At 32.7% G+C, this 19287-nt stretch overlaps 2 protein-coding genes and 1 long non-coding RNA gene across 5 annotated transcripts; 1 reads left to right on the top strand and 2 right to left on the bottom strand.

Moving 5' to 3' along the window:
• Positions 1-1161: 1161 nt before the first annotated feature.
• Positions 1162-2492, top strand: LOC121218222 (protein TRACHEARY ELEMENT DIFFERENTIATION-RELATED 7A). The gene has a single exon (XM_041095086.1). The coding sequence runs from the start codon at positions 1220-1222 to the stop codon at positions 2258-2260; it is 1041 nt and encodes a 346-aa protein (XP_040951020.1). The 5' UTR covers positions 1162-1219; the 3' UTR covers positions 2261-2492.
• A 227-nt stretch (positions 2493-2719) lies between these two features.
• LOC121218221 (chaperone protein dnaJ 1, mitochondrial) lies at positions 2720-9644 on the bottom strand. Of its 3 annotated transcripts, none has more exons than XM_041095085.1 (20): positions 9485-9644; positions 9135-9167; positions 8905-9010; positions 8729-8818; positions 8548-8639; positions 8385-8468; positions 8246-8284; positions 7889-8032; positions 7760-7801; positions 7584-7671; positions 7229-7293; positions 7048-7110; positions 6894-6966; positions 6314-6405; positions 5975-6046; positions 5580-5636; positions 5191-5239; positions 5004-5073; positions 4070-4159; positions 2720-3305 (listed from the first exon to the last, which is right to left on the bottom strand). In XM_041095085.1, coding segments are annotated over exons 2-20 (1344 nt in total). In that variant the 5' UTR covers positions 9162-9167; positions 9485-9644; the 3' UTR covers positions 2720-3304. The 3 variants fall into 3 exon arrangements, with proteins under 3 accessions (XP_040951019.1, XP_040951018.1, XP_040951017.1); XM_041095084.1 differs by having other exon boundaries at positions 2720-3286; XM_041095083.1 differs by having other exon boundaries at positions 2720-3250.
• A 1405-nt stretch (positions 9645-11049) lies between these two features.
• On the bottom strand, positions 11050-15219 carry LOC121218220 (uncharacterized). The gene is made up of 3 exons (XR_005914408.1): positions 14912-15219; positions 14450-14769; positions 11050-11336 (listed from the first exon to the last, which is right to left on the bottom strand). It is a non-coding gene; the product is annotated as an uncharacterized lncRNA (long non-coding RNA).
• Positions 15220-19287: the final 4068 nt, after the last annotated feature.

Genomic DNA, 19287 nt, shown 5'->3' with positions numbered 1-19287 from the left:
CATTTAAATATTTCATGGTTTTAATAAATACATCTATTGATAGTCACATCTATGCTTATTGTCAACTCGCGACATAACATTTGCACGATTACCTGCGCAAATAATTAAATTAAGGGTACAAGTTTTCAATGACCATTGTATATTATTGGAATAAAAAATAAAAGTCTCGTTATTTATGTTCATACATAAAATGGTCCAGCATAATCATTTATCAAGTATCTCTAATTAATTGCTAAAACATTACTTATAATAACAAGGTTTCCTGTTTCGAAATGGGGTTATCTCTAATTAATTGCTTAAACATTACTTATAATAACAAGGTTTCCTGTTTCGAAATGGGGTTATATTGTTTTACATGCTTCAACATGCATCAGACCAACAAGTTATCATAAATACTTCTTATTACAATTGACTTTTAGTCAAGAGTCAAACATTAATCATCTTATAATTTTTGGATGTGCAATATACTTTCCAAGTGCTCCACTACAATACACAAAGATGTGTCCTAGAAAAGGATTAGGAAAATATGTTGATTATCCCCTTCTATTATTCACAACATAATTTATCGACAATCAACAATGCCCTTATTATTAGGGAGAGATAATAAATAGTTAATAAAATAAATTATATGAAATGTATCATCATCATTATCTCATCTTGTTAGTGTTTTTGTGTATGTATGGGTTAAACTATGTATTTATGTGATATGGTTATTGTTTATGGATGTGCTATAATAGGTAGGTTATCATACACATCGACATGCACCCTACTCTAGGGTTAACACATGTTTATACGATGTGAGTTCGCCCATATGATGGTACGAACCCACATCGTGCAGTCTCACAGAAGGGTGTGAGCGCGTACTACACGTAAACTCAAAGTGCAAACCATATAGAGTATAAGTGATCAAGACCCAAATGGGTAGCGGGTCGATAATAATGAGTATCATATTACAAATCAACTCCAAAATGCTTTAGAGTCTGATAAAATATTTAATCTCAATTTATTTATAGTATATATTTGATCATATGAAAACAAAAAATAGAAGCAAAAGTCATCCAATTTATAAATTCAATGACAGCTAAATAAATGTGCACAATAGGTTTTAAAACCTGAATACGTCCGATGCCTCTAAGTATTCTAAATAGATAGAAGCCCAAATCCAAAGCAAGGGTACTTCATAGGTAGCTTTGGAACATCTCGTTTTCTACTAAAAGAAATGGCCTATTATTACTATTCTCCTCCACCACCACCATCATCTCCGCCTTCTCCTCCACCGTATCCAGTGTCTCCACCGACCCCGACGACAGTTCCGGTGTCACCTCCACATGCACCATCACATCATTTTGCTCCGCCAAAACCTACTCCAAGCATTCCCTCTAGTCCTACAACCACTCCTCCAAGAAAGACAACACCACCGTCTATACCTTCACATCCACCAAGCCCTGGTAAAGCTCCAATGCCACCAACAGCTGCTGCACCACCGGTTATACCCTCCAAGGGATCACCACCTCACTCCTCATCACCACCAACAAAACCACCAAAATCTTCATCACCTCCACACTTTCCTTCACCACCAAAATCATCACCAGGTAAAGTACCACCGCCAGCTGCTGCACCAGGACCATACAGTAGCAACACACCACCAGCAGGGGCAAAACCACCAAAATCTTCGTCGTCACCTTCATACTCGCCACCACCAAAATCACCACCAGGTAAAGTACCACCGCCAGCTGCTGCACCAGGACCATACATTAGTAAAACACCACCAGGAGCAGCAAAACCACCAAAATCTTCATCACCTTCATACTCACCACCACCAAAACTATCACCTGGTAGCTTGCCTCTTGCACCAACACCATCTTTCAGTTCTCTGTCACCATCGTCAGAATCAGAGGTGACAGTGCCGCCATCACTACCAGGAGGAGGAGGAGGTGGCAACCACACAACTATTATCGCCGTTTGTGTATCCCTCGGTGGTGCATTTTTCCTTGCATTCCTTCTGGTTGGTCTCATTTGCTTAGCCAAAAGGAAAAAGAAGCCAGTCATGGCTCCTGCAGCAGCAGCAGCAGCTAGCTCTTCCGATGAAGAAAGTGAAGGAACCAGCGCCTCATCCCCAACAACCCCACATGCAGCAGAACAAACTATGGCAGTACCAATGCATCAGCAGGGCTCTAATATTCAAGCCGTAGGTGCTGGCGGCTCTCATTGTGAACCAGGGCTCAGTGTGGATGGTTCGTCTCATAATCGAGATTGCTAAATTTTTTGTTTCCAAATTGTAACTATTAAATTGTTTCTTGCATGTTGTAGCCCTATCTACTTCTGTTCTTGTCCCAGTTTATTATAATGTTTCATTGCTGTGTATTTGATTAATTAATTGTTTGAAACGTGCTCGTAGACCTAATGCTAGAGAGCACCTTGGTACATGACAGAAGCCAAATATATACTGCGAAGCTTCCATGTCATACTTGTATTGTAATAAATTTGAAGAAATAAATAAGGATTGTTACCAAATTTTAGCAAATAGTAATTAAGTTTTGCCTAAAATGAAAAGTCCAGTTTTTAATCTGATATTTTTAATTATAATAATTTAAACACATTATTTATCACCATACTTGTAAACTTTTTTAAAAAGTTTAACAACTTTATCATTATTGGACATGAAACATTAGAATATCACATACATACAAGAATCAACTAAACAAAAACAAAAGAAAAATAATTTAAACTCAAATATCTCTTGTTCTTTTATTTAGAAAGAAAGTGTTTGTCCTCTCTCCAAGAATATATTCAACAGTCAATTTAAGATGCTGCTGTATATTATTATATAATAAATAATAAATAAGCATATTTCCTTTTCATTTATTGTATAGTTGCTTTACAACAACTACCATATGCAGACAGCTAGAGCACTCTAATAAGACCAAAAGTCTGTTGGGGGGGAGGGGGGTGGAGGGAATGGATGCATTCTTTGATGCCCTTGTAATCAGTAACCAGATGAATCAAGCAAACTATTGGTAGTTAGAGAATTTAACCCTCTAAAACCATAACAAGCAATCCCCATCTCTGGCCACTGGAAAAAAGAAAAGGGGGTGGCGGAGCATTTCCTATATCCTCTCCGTTGTGGCATATATTGTGATTGGAGTGAGTTTAGGCCAATGTCTTTTTGAGGAAGAGCAGGATTAGCAAGAGTAGAGAAATCTCAATCATGAACTTTGGAGCTGTTACATGTTCAACAATTCTCTCCCACCTGTAAGTTCAACCAGTAGATAGCTGCTGGTAAAGCCTGTTGTCCATTTCAGGGTCTTCATCACAATCAAAATAATTATTAAAGTAACCCCAAAAAATAATCAGGCAACTTATGACTGCTACATGTATTAGAATCCAAATCAACTGGTCCCTTTTTATTTTTGGTATTTGAGGTTGTTAGGGATTGAACATTGGTCAGTAGAACTAAAAGTCTGTACTTTATCAACAAATGACACAGCTAATCTAAAATCTACTTTGGAATATAGGATAAAATATATTCTAAAAGATAGCAAATCAGGAGCATGATGACATTCCCAATTACAACATCAGCCATCGCCATTGGTACATGCAGATGCAAACAGCTATTTTCATGAACATCTAAGATCATGGAAGTCGTTGCATTATGCCTAGAACAAAATGTGCCAAAATCTAAACTAGACCTGTTAATTGGATGGGCCGGGTTAGTTTTCGTTCAGGTCAATTCCAGGTTCAAGTTGTTTTGGTTCAAGCTGTTTTGGGTTCAAGTCTTTCAAGTTTGAGACTTGGTTTTTAGGTCGGGTCATTATGGGTTTAGATCATTTTGAGTAAGTTCAAGTTCAAGTCGTTTCGAGTTAAAGTAGTTTTAGATTCAGATTGTTTTAGGTTTAAGTCAATTCAGGTTTGAATCATTGACTTTTTTTATAATCAAATTAGATTGAATTGAGCTTTCAAGTTAGGATCAAAATTGACAATACTAATATGAACCCATTAAAATAAGGATGTAAATGAGTTCTGAAAGAACTGGACTTGCAGATGCAAGCTTATTGTGAAGTACACTTACCAGTTGCCTTCATCGGTGCTTTCATTTTCATTATTAATTTCCTCCTCTGCAAGTTCCTCTAAAATCGCACGTTGCCGGTTATTTATCTCACTGAAGGAGGTAGGGAGAAAGAAGAATGAGACAATAAAAATTAGGAAATATGTTTTCACAGTAGTATATTGGTCTAAGATGAATAAAAGATAAAACCCAGGGCCTGTGTAAAAGAAAGTTTTCATACAGTACCAAAAGAAAGTTATGAACACTCAGTAGAAAACAGCAATAATAACGACACATATAACAGAATGCTCTGATATCTTTAGACTGACTAGACAGAAAAAGATAGCAGTTACCAATCTATCAACCACAATTCACATAGGGATTAGACAGAGGCGATAGTTTACAAGTATAAATAACCACATGAAGCAACTTTGATTCTACCAGCACAGTCGGATACTCAGCTATAGCAAGCACTCATGTATGTGCACCAACGATGAAAGCTTCCATTTCCATAAGGCAGAAATGATCAGCAGAGTAAACAATAAATAAGATCAAGCATTTTTGAGGCAATATGGTTCCCACAAATCTAACTATGACTGGTATAGTATGCTTAGCTTTCAGTTTATATTTTGATGAAATAGCCTATTGAATTAAAATGATCTTAGCAGATTATCCAACTTCACTCCACATTAAAGGAGAGAGGGAGAGAGAGAAGTAAACTCTGTAACCAGAGTCATCATCTTAATAAGCATCATGAGAATTTTTCTAATGGCCAGAAGCATAATATACTCAACTAAGCCTCAGTTAAAAAGGTAGACAGATAGGCATGCATCAATGGAATGAAATATCTCGGGTGCCATCCTCTCCAAACAGATCCATATATCTTCATATCAACAATCACAAATGTAGAGATAATCCAACCAACGATATAAACTGGAATAAGCTAAATGAAACTTACATGGGCAAATTAACACGGAAACGGACATATTGATCCCCATGATATGCTAGAAAACCATGCTTCGGCAGTCCTGCAGGAACTCACAAAGAAAGCACATTCATGGCAGGAAATTGCACGAGAGTAAGTTTAAGCAGCACCTAGGAAAAGGGAGCGGGAGTGGCAGTAGGGAGGAATGATTAAAACATGCCTTTGCCTCTTAGAGCAAGAAGTTGTCCATGTTGACATCCTTTTGGGATCTGATCATTTCAAAATACAAAATGGTTAATGCTGGATGCCTTGATGCATGTCAACTGTTGAAAAATTAATAAATATTTCGGGCTCTAGACAGTGGGCTAAAAAATTATAACGTCTCTTTATAAACATGAGAAGTTCATTCCAGGTTTCATACTTTAACATGTCCAAATTTGGATAAGACTGAGGCTCATGTCCAATGATCTTAAAAACTCAGAACATTATTTTGCATAACTAGATTAGCTACTCTAGTAACAGAAATTTACTTTTGCCTTCAATCAACTCTAACAGAAGGGTAAATTGTGTAATACAAATAAAAAAGTGGTACAAAACCAAAATTATTACTTTCACTTGAATCTTTCCTGATAGTGTAGGCACCTCCACTGCACCACCAAGAATTGCCTGTAAGAAATCCAATATTGATAGAATTATTTGAATTTTTTAAACAAATCAATAGAAGTTCCTTGATAAGGTAAGAGAAACAACATAAAGTTTAGTTCAAGAAGGGAGAAAGTATGCACACACTTAGAAACCGACTGAGATGTTTTTACTAATAATAAGAGATAATATATAGTATAAGCACATAAAAAAGATCAAGGTGAGAGAAACAACATCAGGAAACAAACATATAGTAACCAAAAAAAAAAAAGCTCTATATCAAATGTTTCAAATACGGTGAAATTGCCCATCTGCTCTAATCAGATGCAGTAGTAAGTATTTCGCATGGAACAAATTCTTACTTGTGTAAAGCTAATATTGGAGTCGACATAAACATCTGCACCATCTCTAGTAAAGACAGGATCATCTGCAACCTAGATTACAAAATCAAAGGCGATATATATCTCAAGAAGCAAATAGCAATTAGTTATTGGCTTCAAACTAGCAAATCAATGTAAAAACTTATCATATTCTGGCTTCAGATAAACGTGTCACATGTATGCCAGCTCAAACAAAAAGTAGAACCACAAATCTAATGACCAGAATTATGAAATGCAGTCTACACTTGCACATAATCACCCTTAAGAAAACAGCCCTTAAGTGAGCTTTATAGAGATACAAGGCAATAGAAGTAACTCCACCTTTATCTTAATGAACAAGTTACCAAGTTGACTTCCTTGTCGCCTAATATTACCAGCTTCTGGTACACGTATTGTATCTCCAGAATCCACACCTAATCCATTATTTTAGAAGAAAAACAACTGCAATCAACAAACTTAGTGCTACTATCTTAAGCAACATATTATGTTTTCCACTGAAGGTAGACCATTCATGTGAACAATGTTCCATCCTAGAACTTGTTTGGCATTCATAGATCCATGCAAAATTCAGAAACTAAAAGTAGCCCTAGCCATCTTTGATCTAGCTGGCTTGAGAAAATGAACTTATCATAGAGATGGGTTAATTAACAATATTACATAGGAAATTTCTGAACAATCAAAACCAAAAACAAACAAGGAAAAAAAAAGAATATATTAGGATTGCAAATTCATCCTAAGATATAAACAAAGTAGTTGTAAAAGATTATCTTAAAGCTACATTCTAAATCTTATAGAAATACATGTGCAACCACTTTCCGCATATAAACTGCTAAGAACCAAAGCTATCATCAAACTTCTGAAATTAAAATTTGCTTCATCCAAGACAAATATCTAATACTACCTGCAGGTATTGTAACTTTAATTTCTTTAACACCTTCAACAACCCCTGAACCTTGGCATGACATGCAGTATTCCTGAATCGTGAGTGAAACCTTGTCAACATGGTGTACAAGTAAGAGAAGAAATGGGAATGTTTTGCTAAAATCACATCAGACCTTGATTATTCGGCCCGATCCTTTACAAGCATGGCATGTTGATGTAAATGGAGGAATTGTAATCTGGTTAAGAGTTAATACAGTATAATAAATAAAATGGCAGGGTTATCTTCCGAAAGTGAATACCATTTGAAAGACTTAAATACTAATCACCATCAAAATAGATTGTCAAAAAACTCACTGTCCCTGAGCCTCTGCAAATTGAACAAACTTTCACTTTGGCATTAGGCGGATAGCCACGCCCATCTGCATTATGCAATAAACAAGGCACAAGAAAACTATATCATGTATAATGAGGAAAGAAACCAATTCTTCAGACAAATGGAAAGAGAATACAAACACATCCAACAAGATGCTGGAAAATATTTGCAACAAATTAAGCAAAAATTGATTTCTAACAGTAACGAGATTATGAGAATACATATTAAACAAATGTAAATTGAGTGCTACAGGGATTATGCATTTAGTGGATTACATTTGTGCTTGTATGGTTCTTGAACACAACATGATTCCAACAAATTTTAGGCGCTACTTACCACAAGAATCACAAGTTACAAATGCATCAAACTGTAGATCCTTCGTGCATCCTTTAGCAGCTTCAGAAAAAGAGAGCGAGATCTCTGTCTACAAGTTTTCCAAACAGAACATATTTTAACTTGAAATGTAAGGCATGAAGCTAGTAGAAACCTTCAGGATAGAAAAATGTGTTGACCTGGATATCTGGTGCAAATTGATCCATCTCATCTTGAAATATCTGCAACGCATCAAGTTTCAGCATTTTTGAGCCATCATGATAGCCAAATCCATAAAGACAAGAATAGACAGAGGGAACACAAAATACCTCAGAAAAAATCTTAGAGAATGAATCAGAGAAGTTTGTTTGATAAGCATATCTAAACCCCTTTGCACCACTTCCACCATAGAATCCAAACCCTTCAGCACCATTTGCACCATATCCCATGTCTTCTGAACTTCCGGCACGCATCTTTTTCATAAAGATTCAGAGAGATTCAATGAGTTTAGAAACAACATACATCAAACTACGGATAATTTAAAAGCCCTATCCGAACAAAACATGGTAGCAACAATAGCCTAAAGCACCAATAGTAGCAAAACCGTATAAGCAATTCACTTCTGGAAGGTAAAAGAAAAGGCAAGTACTACAACTAATAAGGAAAAAGGGGGAAGTATTAGTTACCGTATCATATTCTCTCCTCTTTTCAGGATTTTGCAAAGTCTGCAATTAAACACAATAAACGATTGAATGGAAAATGTTTAACAAGATTTCCAAAAAAATACTTTTATATTTATTTAACCAACAACTAGAAATTACAAACCTCATAGGCATCTGTTATCTCTTGAAACTTCCTCTTTGCAGAAGGATTATTTTTATTAGCATCAGGATGGTACTTCTTGGCAAGCTGCATAACCAAACAAAACAATAAAAGAATTCCCCAGATGGTTTCTACATGTTAATCATTAACAGTTTAGTCTACTCACTGCATGATATGCCTTTTTAATCTCATCTCGGGTGGCATTTTCGGGCACCCCAAGAATTTCGTAGTAATCTTGTTTAGCAGAGAAGTGAGACCCTAGTAAAACAAATTACCTCAAGAAAATTTGAATTCTTAACAATTTCAATCCCTCAAGTTCAAAAGAAAAAAAAGTAAAGGGAAAAAACCTGTTGAATGAAAATATCGCTCTTTCAACGACATTCCTGGGGTCATGAAATCAAGGGGTTTCCCAGTACCAAAACTGCAACTGTGCAAAGCTAATTCCCCAAAAAAAAAAGATAAAGATAACTGTTACTATTAGCTTATTATTAGAAATGGGCATTCAAAAATTAAGCTGTAATACCTCTTTCACGATTTAACGATTGGAATACTGTAGAAAATTTCCTAAACCCATCGCCTCCATCAATCGTCCATTCGACAGGCATGGTTGAAACCCAATGCCGTCGACACTGCACGTGAATACCCGCGAAATAAAATCATCAATAAAGAGCCAAAAATGAAGCATAATTCGCCGAAATAAATTGAAATTCAGTATAAATGGTCAATAAAAAAAATTGAGTCGAGCGTACTTACTAGCCTTAGCCAATTGAGTCTCCCCATTAGGAGCTGAAATGTTGAAAGATATTAAACCTTGAACCAAATTTGATGAACAATTTAAATGGGAAAAAAAAAGAATTGTTGAAATGTTTAGATGTCAAAGGCAATAAAAAGATTCAAAGAAGTCGTGTTGCGCAAGGAAGAGAGTAAAGGGGAAGAAGAAATGGGGGCGATTCATTGGGTTGCAGTGGAATGGTAAATTATTCTAAACTGGAAAGTTAAGGGTTTTATGTAAGAAGGGGTTTAAGACTATTTTTTTTTAAAAAGCTTTATTGCGTCCAAGAAAACGGCAGCGTCTTTTTCCAACTATTGGGTTCAGTACTTACCGAAGAGTTTATCTCTCAACTTTGAAGCGCCAAAGAAACTGAGAGCTGAATTATTCGTCCATGACGACACTGATAGGTGGTGGGCTTAGAAGGTGAATTCCAGAAAAGCCAATTGATGAATGATCTGCCAATTTTGGCACGCCTCCACTCAATCTTTTTGTAATGCTTTTACCGGTCACCAAAATAAAATTTCACTAAATTAATGATAAAGGATCAAGATGAAAATAATTTTTATCTGTAGTATTTAAAATGTATTTTTTTTGTACCTACAATAATAATTTATGAAAATCGGATGATTAACGGTGTAATTTACCCTTTTATATTATCAAAAGTGATGCTCTATTTCGCATACCAAACAATCCCTAAATATTATTAGGCTTATTCATGGTTCGGGCCACTTGTCCAAATTTGAAGGTTTGTCTGAAAAACAAGAGAGTTTGGACAAAATACGATGCTCAAAAAATATTTTTGGATAAAATTTGAGGCTCATTTTCTATATGGGTTGAGCCTAGTGCAAGATTTTTTGCTCGAGCCTGACTTGACCCAGCCCAAATATATTATGTTATAAAAAAATATTGTACTAATTATATATGTTAAATAATAGTTATATATATTTATATTTATATTAAATCATTAACTCAATAACAATTAAATACATTACCCAAAATCTAAATAAATAAATAAAAACTTACCCAACTAAATAACTCAATCCAAAATATAAAATTTTAAAAAATATATGCAATATAATAAAATATTTATTGTATTTATTTGTGTTTTTTAATATAATAAAATATTTATTATATTTATAGTAATGTTTTTAATACAAATACATTTTAATGTGTTAGAAATTTTTTATTTTAGCGTTTTTTTAGTGTATTTAGTGTATTATATTTTGTAAAAAATTATTTTTAAATAAAAATTAATCTAAAAAAATCAAATATGAGCATGTCGGGTTGGGCTAGGATTTACTTTTCTTAAATTGAGTCGGGCTTAGACAAAAAATAAACTCATATCTTCAGCCCAGCTAGACCCAAACTTAAAAAATTAGTCTAAATATCTTACATGAGCCCAGGCCAAACCCAGATCGGCCCTTGAGCACCTCTATCAATTACTCACATCACAACATTAGTAAATAGGGTAATATAATCTAAAGATGAAAATGAATAGTAGAAATTAGGTATCTAATTTAATTTTTGTAAAGTTGTAGATTTAGATCATATTTAATTTTAAATGTTTTGATTTTTATTCATAGTAAATGAGGAGTGAAGGAGGTTATTAACAATTAAATATGAATTTATTTTATTTTTGTGAATAATGGATTCGAATAATAAATATTTGGATTTGTTTTTGAATCCGTTATTTACTTTATTTTTTAAAAATTTTGTTTAAAATTGTTTTTATATTTACTAAATGTAAATATTTAGTGGGTCTATATATAATTTAATTAACTCAATTTCGAATTTAAAAAATAATAATCAAATTAAATGTAAAATAAATAAATTTGAATTTTAAAGTATCGACTTGATAACGGTCATAATAAAAGAGACATTAGGTGACAAGTATGCTTCCTTGAAAAGATCCTCATAAACCATTAAGAATATGTCGTTTACAAAACATAAAATATTCAACCAAAGTTGCCCTTAGATAAAGAGTGAGTGATGTAGCTAGAAAATTCGTCGTTTTAGCTACCAAAATAGTGTACTCCATTGCTCCCCTTTGAAAGAACCTCGTAACAATTAAGAGGGTGTCGTTTACAATACAGAAAATATTCAACCAAAGCTACTCTCTTCTGTTGAACCGACTCATTTCATTTGTCACATTTCGATGCTATTTTCTTCACGGCATCCTTGTCCTTAAAAATAAAAATTAGGATATTGTTGATAAAGATTAAAGAAGAATTCCCATATCAAATTCTCGAGAAAGTTGTCGCATTTCATTCTCTTTCCATTGTTAAGTAAAAAGAAGAATCATAAAATATGGTAAGAGTTCACAGAGCCTAAGCATCTTAAGCCTTCTTTTTAATCAACAATACCAAAACCTCATTGATAATTATATATTATTTAACTTGTTAAGATTTCGTTCTCTATAAATGACCAAAATTCACTCCATGTTGTTTTAATGATAAATAATGGGTATATGTTTAATATTTAAGAGAGAATAACTCGATATGTTTAATAATGGGTATATGTTCAATTCCATCTATAGACTTGTTGGGAACAAGATTGGATCTGATTTTGTTTTTGAACCCATTTATTGATATTTTTATAACATGGCTACTTTAAAGGCTTGATTAACCATTTTTTTTGGCCTTGAGGATCTTTCTTTGGTGGTGGAGGTGGTGAGGAAAGATGTTGTTCAACTTCTGACGATTTTTTCAGCTTATCTACAGCACAATCAACAAGATAAACAAATTTGACATTATCCACTCCCAGAGGACTAATATTTGGATCACCATTTATCCACCGTTTGTAAAACTCAACTATGTTAATTTCTTGTAAAAAAATTTCTTGTGAGGCTTGTAAGCTTCATTATCCATGCCTACAACACACTCTTCAAAGTTTAGCTCATGGCACAATTCACAGGAACATATAAGATCCCATGGGCAATGTCCTATAATAGGATATTTAAAATAATATAGAGGTTTTCCATCTGCTTGAAAACTCTCTATAAGAGCTGACTCTGATCCTGGACTTCCAATTTGAAAAGGTTACATCATCAACTGTGTTGGGAAGATTGGTAGTGTAGGCTGATATCGCAAACGGCTGTGATCAAATCGAACTTCACTGGTTCCATCTGATTTAGTGATGATCTAACTTTTGGTTGATCTGATAGGTTGATCATGATCATGCTGGTGGATTTGCCCATAGTTTGTTACCCACTTTTCTGGAAAAAGTTTCAACAACTCTTGCTTGGGTATTTGTTTTGGTACAGGCACACAGTGAGGCTCTTCTCTGGTATTAACAGAAATGAGAAGAGAATCTTCAGAATTATGATTCGATAGCATAAAGGCATGATCTTGAAACCTGTACACTATTTGATAGTGAAGGGTTAATGTAATTGCTGATTCAACCATTTCAGCACCAATAATCTGGATCTAAACTTTCAAGGCATCCAACAAGTTTGGATCTTGAAGTGACATGGTAAAGTTAAGAAATAAGGTTACCATCGCCATTCCTGAACTTAGAGTGGCTTCAACTGTCCCAATACAAGCGTCCTGATATCTTTTATACCTGGAATCTAACAGAGCAATCCTGGAAACAACTGGTTTCCCAGATGCTCCATGATAATTGAGAGCTAATCTGTCTGCACCAAAATGGATATGTGAATATCCATGTTGAATCCAATCCTGTGGGAAATTTGAAGGAATATCAAGAGTAACAAATTGTTCTTTATGACCTCCTTAAATCAGATACTTGTCGAACTTCGAGGACTGGACATATTCTCGAACATTCTTGCAACTGGTACTGATTAATGACTTTATACTCTTTATTGGGGAAAAACTAGGTCTTTGATAGGTAGAGTATGGATTTACAAGTGGCAAGTCCGTGGCTTGAACATTTTCTTCCTCTGTGAAGTAGATTACCTCATATAATGAGGATATTTTCTTCGCAGAATGAGATTTTAAAGGGAAAGAAGGTAAGGAAATTGGTGCTTTTGAAGTAGAAAGTCTATAATTCATTTTTTGGAGAAATCTCTTCCTTTTCAACTAGGAATCTCAATAAAAGAAAATCTTGGAGCACTAGCTCGGATACCAAATTGCTTATAGAATTTAAGGTCAAAATATCTGAAATTAATGGGTTTAACAACAAGTATGCTATGCCAGAAATTGGGCCTTCCTCCTTGGCAAAAAAAAAAAAAGGCACTGCCTTTTAGCTGTCAAACCATTAATTCCAAATACTTCCTTAAATCAAATATCAATTAGTACCCCTAGTCTAAGTTTAATTTCAGTTGTGCAAGATCCATTGTATGGCAAGCACAGAGCATACTTTTAAACTCACGGGAGATTTTCTTTTAAAGATTGGCCTATGTTGATCAAAAAGAGAACAGGAAATATGTAGAAAGACATGTTTTTAAAACAACCTGCTATTTTTATTTAGAAGCTATTCGATGATTACAACTGAAAATTGTTTTCCCTTATATATAGGAAAAATCTGGAGGATGAGCTTTTTAGGACTTATTCCTGAGACTATTTTTACAGACAAACATGATAAGAAGGAATCTCCTTGACATAACAAACAAATTTACTTTTATGACTCATATAACAAACAATAGGGTAAAAAGGTAATATTAATAATTTTAGTGATTTGAACAATCACAACTTTGGATAATTTGATAGATAGTAATAACTTTAGGTGACCTGAACATACAACTAATAGACTATAACTTGGGGTAATATGGTAAATAATGATAACTATATTAGTGGTCATTTAATTACTGATAAGTTTTTCTTTTAGTCACTCAATTATGAAAAATTACAAAATAATCATTCAATTAATTAGTAAATTATTTTTTTGTCCCCAACTATGAAATGTTACAAAATTGTCACACAATTATTATTTTTGTCTTGTTAATCACCAACTGGCTAACAATAACAACTTTTTAAAATTGGCCTAGCAACAATTTTAACCTTCAACGATATTACTCTATACAAGCTACGATGCTTGACATATGAACATATTGACTAACAACAAAACATAGGGTAAATTATACTTATAGTCACCCAATTGTTAGTAATTTAATAAATTACTTTTTTGATCACCAAATTATGAAAAATTATAATATTATCAAATAACTATTCAATTTTGACTTTTTTTTTGTCACTAAAGGCTAATTATAACAACTTTTAAAATTAGCATAAAGGTAACTTTAGTCATCAACGCCAAACAAGTCTTTTATCTTCCATATCTTATGAAATTACCCCATCTTTATGGCAAAATGAAATATGAGAATATCAAAGAAACTTACCCACAAATTCAATAGGAAAGACAGAACATTTCTTAGCAGTAGCAACATTTTAATCTGGTACTGACAAAACAGCATCTGGAGTAATATGTTGTGTTCTATTAAACCACCACAAACTTGTCTCATTAAGAACCAGAAATTTGACATCCCAACAATGATCCCTTCATCTCAATTACTACTATAAATATTCACCATCATCAAGAAGTAGCAAGAATAAAAACCTGGCCCTTGAATGGGATAGAGGCAAGAATCCTATCAAATGCACTTTGACGATCAGTAGTCACTAATACAAGATAACCCCCACCATCATATATATCTTTAACCTGCACAGATGATTTTTTTTTTTAAAATCCCATCTTTTTGAAGTTACCCTTTGTTTGGTTGCCAAGAAAAAGCACAAAACTTGAAATCATAACAAAGACAAATTCGTAAAGCAAAATAGAAAGAAAAGAATCATGTTTCTACCTTGCCTCTAGTTTTGGATTTCAGACCAGAAGCTGTCAAATGAAGATTAGTCTCTGATAAACAACTGTGAATTGAGTCGTGTCTTTTATGGTGACACGAACTTCTTCTTTACGATAAGAGTTGAGCAAAGAATCGAAAGGTGGATATTTTTGTTGGCTTTGGCTGCAAATAACCGAGAAGGAGACTTTGGGATAGTTTATGGACTTGGGTTTTGCTGCAAATGAATAGATTGATGGGAATAAGAGGGCTTGAGCAAGGTTTTTGGATGAGTTAACTGGGGTTAATATTAGCATTTTTGGTTTCTTCAGTATGAGACATTGTAAAACACACTGGTATTTTTATTTAGAAGCTATTTCATGATTACAATTGAAAATTACTACTTCAGTCTTAGGATAAAAAAATGTTTTTAAATTTACCAATGCTATTTTTGTAAGAATATTAAAAAATTGTGCGTATATAGTTTTTTTTAATTGATTAAATAGGTCATTTATTTTCAAGATTTAGGAGAACAAGTCAATTTTAAAGAGAGTGTAAAAGCGCGTCTAACTGGAAGCATTTTTTAAAAATTCTAAATAAACTCGTCTAACTGGGCGCATTTTCCCTAACATATTTTCTACCAACTGTGCAGAAAACATGCCTATGGACGCACTTTTCACACTTTCTCTCCAAAATTAGTCCATTTCCCTAAATCTTTAGGAAAAAGAAAAGTCTATTGGGCCAATTAAAAAAATAGGAGCTTAATTTAGCCTAAAATATGAGTGAGCAATAAATTAATTTAATTTGTGATATTTAGTCATTTATTATTACTTTTTTTTAGCAAAGAGAACGGAAATTTTTATGTCAAACTATTGTACTACATATGTGATAAATATACATTTTTCTCATGTTATTACACCTGTAACCAAGTGAGATATAAAATAATTTATCTTGTATGTTTGATAAACAATTTTTTTTTATAATTGAAAATAAAAAATTTTAACTTTCAATATTTTAAATGTGTTTGATAATTATTTTAAATTTTTACTTAAAATAAAATTTTCAACAAAAAAAGAAGTGTTAGAATAAGATAAATAGATAGATATCTTGACTTGTATGGATTGATCGCTAAACCACTTGTCAAGCACTTATTTGGCATAAGTTCAAACTGTGTTACCTCATCCTCTATCCATATCATTGTATCAAAAAGATAGGTAAGTAAATAATTACTTGTCATTTAATATAGAAAATATTAAGTTGATTTTATTTTATTAAAAAATTTTAAATATAATAGCATTTTCTTGAAAAATAAATATTTAAATTATTATATTTAATTTTTATGGAAAACTATCTAAATAATATAAAATATTATATTAATAAAATTAAGATTAAAATTAAAAAATAAATATATTTTATTGTTATCAAACAATATAATTATACTACATCGTTATATTTAGTTGAAAAATAAATATTTTAATGATATTTTTAGGAATGTTTTAATGTTTAAAAAAGGGAAGTTTTCTAATATAATTGTTTTTTTATATTTTATTTAGATGACTTGGTAATTTTTATAATTAAATTATTGTTTAATTATTATATTAATTTTAGATTTTAATATATGGGTTTCAATAAATTCTATATGTTAATTTAATAATCAAAATATTTACCTTTCTCTACTAGTTTACTTAAAAAATATATATGTAATTTGATAGACTTCAGGCCGAAGAAAAGAACTTTGACCCAATGTCGAGAAGCTAACTACAACAACCCGTACAAAAAGACATGTTTAATGGAGATATCGACAAGAACCAAAAGATCTACGTCCACGTCCTGGACCCGCGCGTGTTAGTCAACATTTCACATCTCATCACGTGCTTTAACAGAAACATAAAAGTGCACACATCTCAAGGCCACGTATACCACTGAATCACTTAAGCCCAACCAATCCGGTTCTCTGAAAACCGGGTACCTAAATAAACCCCCCGAAGCGTAGCGTTTAAGAACTCCACACCTCCCCAATTTCCTCGCCGTTGAAATGCCTGATAATAACTTAGGTCAAATTATGATTCCAGTCCTTCTATAAATTTTATATTTAATCCTTAATTATTCCAAGCAAGACTATTAACTAATTTAGTTTAAGATATTGAATGAGTTTTTTAAAGGGTATTTTTAAGATAATTCAGATAATTATTTTAAATAAAATAATTAACATCATTTAAGTATTATTTGGACTAATAAAAGATATTAGAAATGTAAAGGGGTTGAAATTGAAATTTGACCTAGTAATTTAATTAAAAATCTTTACCATTTATGATGTGTTTTACTAAAGTTAATTTGATTCTCAACAACCCGGTTAGGAATATTACAAAAATATCTTTCCATAATTAAAATAAGTTATATTATTCAATAATATTTTAGTATTTTTATTTTAATAAAAACTAATAAAATATGCATATGATATGATTTGAACCCATACTGGTTATATTAGTAAAACATTAAATTTATCACTCAACTAAAGATTTATTTTAATAAATTTTTAATATGCACAATTTATTATCTCCACCATGTGTATATTCGTACTTACTATTTATTAAGTGTTTTACTGAGTTGGTATCATCCTCAACCGGGTCACTAACTCAATTAGAATATTATAAAAATATCCTTCCGTAATAAAAATAAATTATAGTTTTTTTAAGGTATTTTAGTCTTTTCATTTTAACAAAACCTTAAATTTACTACTAACTAATGTTTTATTTTGATGTTCTTTTATAAACCATTTTAATATGCACGATTTATTATCTCCGCCAGTTGTATATATTAATAATGTTGTTAATTAAGTTGGTATCACAAATCAACTCGATACTAGCTCACAATTGATGAAAAAATCATGATAAAATATTGTACTGCATTTAATATTGTTTATCTGATATTTATATGTTTAAATTTCGTTTTATTCATAATTTAATCTAGTTTTTTTGTTGAGTATGACTCTTATTTCAATCAAATTTGAGAAATAATCTTTCAGCTAAACTTTGTTTATTTGTTTCAATCAAACTCCGATTAGTCTAGATTATTTGATTATTATTTTACCTATGAATTTAGCCTATAAATAGGCTCTTTTACAACCTTAGAAAATACACCCATTAGAGATTAGAACTCATAACACATTTAAAGAATTTTGTGTTTACGTTTTGAGGGTTTTTTGTTTTTGGGTTTTCGGGATTTAGTTTTTATTTCCATCTTTTGTACTCTTCATTATTTTGTCATTATAATAAAATTATCTTTGCTCGTGATTTTTTATCCTCTTTGGAGGGATTTTTCCACGTTAAATTTGTGTGTTCAATTTCTCAATGTATTCCGCTATTTTTTTTAATTGTTGCTTAATCGGGCTGATCCCAACAAGTGGTATCAAAGCTAGTTTAATTTTCATAGATCAGCCCATTCAGAGATGACAATAACAAGGTTTGAAATTGAGAAGTTCAATGGTGAGACAAATTTCAATCTATGGCAGATTCAAATGATGACAATTCTAGTTCAAACCAGCTTGAAAAAGGTTGTTACCAGGAAAAAGTCTGAGAATCTAAATCAAACAGAATGGGAAAAGCTTGATGAAAATGCCTTGTCTGCAATCCAGTTGTGCCTCGCGAATACGGTATTGCAGGGGGTATTGATGGAAAACACCTCATCCTCCTTATGGAAAATGTTAGAAACTCTTTATGCGACTAAGTTTCTGACTAACTGTTTAATGTTGAAACAACGTCTATTTACGTTTCACATGAACAAATGTGAGCTTATTAGAGATCACATCAGTCAATTCATTACTCTTTTAAATGATTTAAAGAACGTTGAGGTTCATATTGACGATGAAGATCAGACTATGCTATTATTGTACTCTTTACCCCATTCATACAAGTCTTTTAGGGAGACCCTGATTTATGGCAGAGACAAACTCTCGTTCGAATATGTGAAGGGTCATTTGTTGAGTAGAGACAAACTCGAAAATGAGTTTGGTTTGGATAGCAAGGCAGATAGGCAAGCTTCCGTTTTGGTAGCATCAAAGAAACGAGACAAAAGGTGTCGCTATTGTAAAAAGTTAGGTCACGTCAAAGCAGATTGTTATAAACTGCAAAATAAAAGAGCTATTGAGAGTAACGAGGAAGATGTAGCTGGTGTTAATTTGGTCTATCAAAGCGGTGATTATTTCTTGTTAGTGTTAACGAGTGATAACTCTAAGCTCATGTTCGAGTGGATCCTAGATTTGGGATGTTCTTTTCACATGTGTCCCAATAGAGAATGGTTCTCCACATACAGTTCAGTTAAAGGTGGAGTTGTGCGCATGGGAAAAGATTCATTTAGTAAGGTAATTGATATTGATACTGTTAAAATTAGGACACACGATG

The sequence above is a fragment of the Gossypium hirsutum genome, chromosome D06 (assembly GCF_007990345.1).
Source record: "Gossypium hirsutum isolate 1008001.06 chromosome D06, Gossypium_hirsutum_v2.1, whole genome shotgun sequence".
NCBI classification, from domain to species: Eukaryota; Viridiplantae; Streptophyta; class Magnoliopsida; order Malvales; family Malvaceae; genus Gossypium; species Gossypium hirsutum.
The sequence above is the reverse complement of the archived record's forward strand: the minus strand, read 5'-3'. Positions and strand labels throughout refer to the sequence as shown.

Bases quoted from the DNA above. Each gene is read 5' to 3' on its own strand.
- LOC121218222 (XM_041095086.1), top strand. From the start codon at position 1,220: ATGGCCTATTATTACTATTCTCCTCCACCACCACCATCATCTCCGCCT.
- LOC121218221 (XM_041095083.1), bottom strand. From the start codon at position 9,161: ATGGGGAGACTCAATTGGCTAAGGCTA. The intron at 7,672-7,759 runs GTCAACACATTT...GAAAACTTGTAG, and splicing joins AATTTGCACCAGATATCCAG to ACAGAGATCTCGCTCTCTTT. The intron at 3,251-4,069 runs GTAAGTGTACTT...TTGAACTTACAG, and splicing joins AGCACCGATGAAGGCAACTG to GTGGGAGAGAATTGTTGAAC.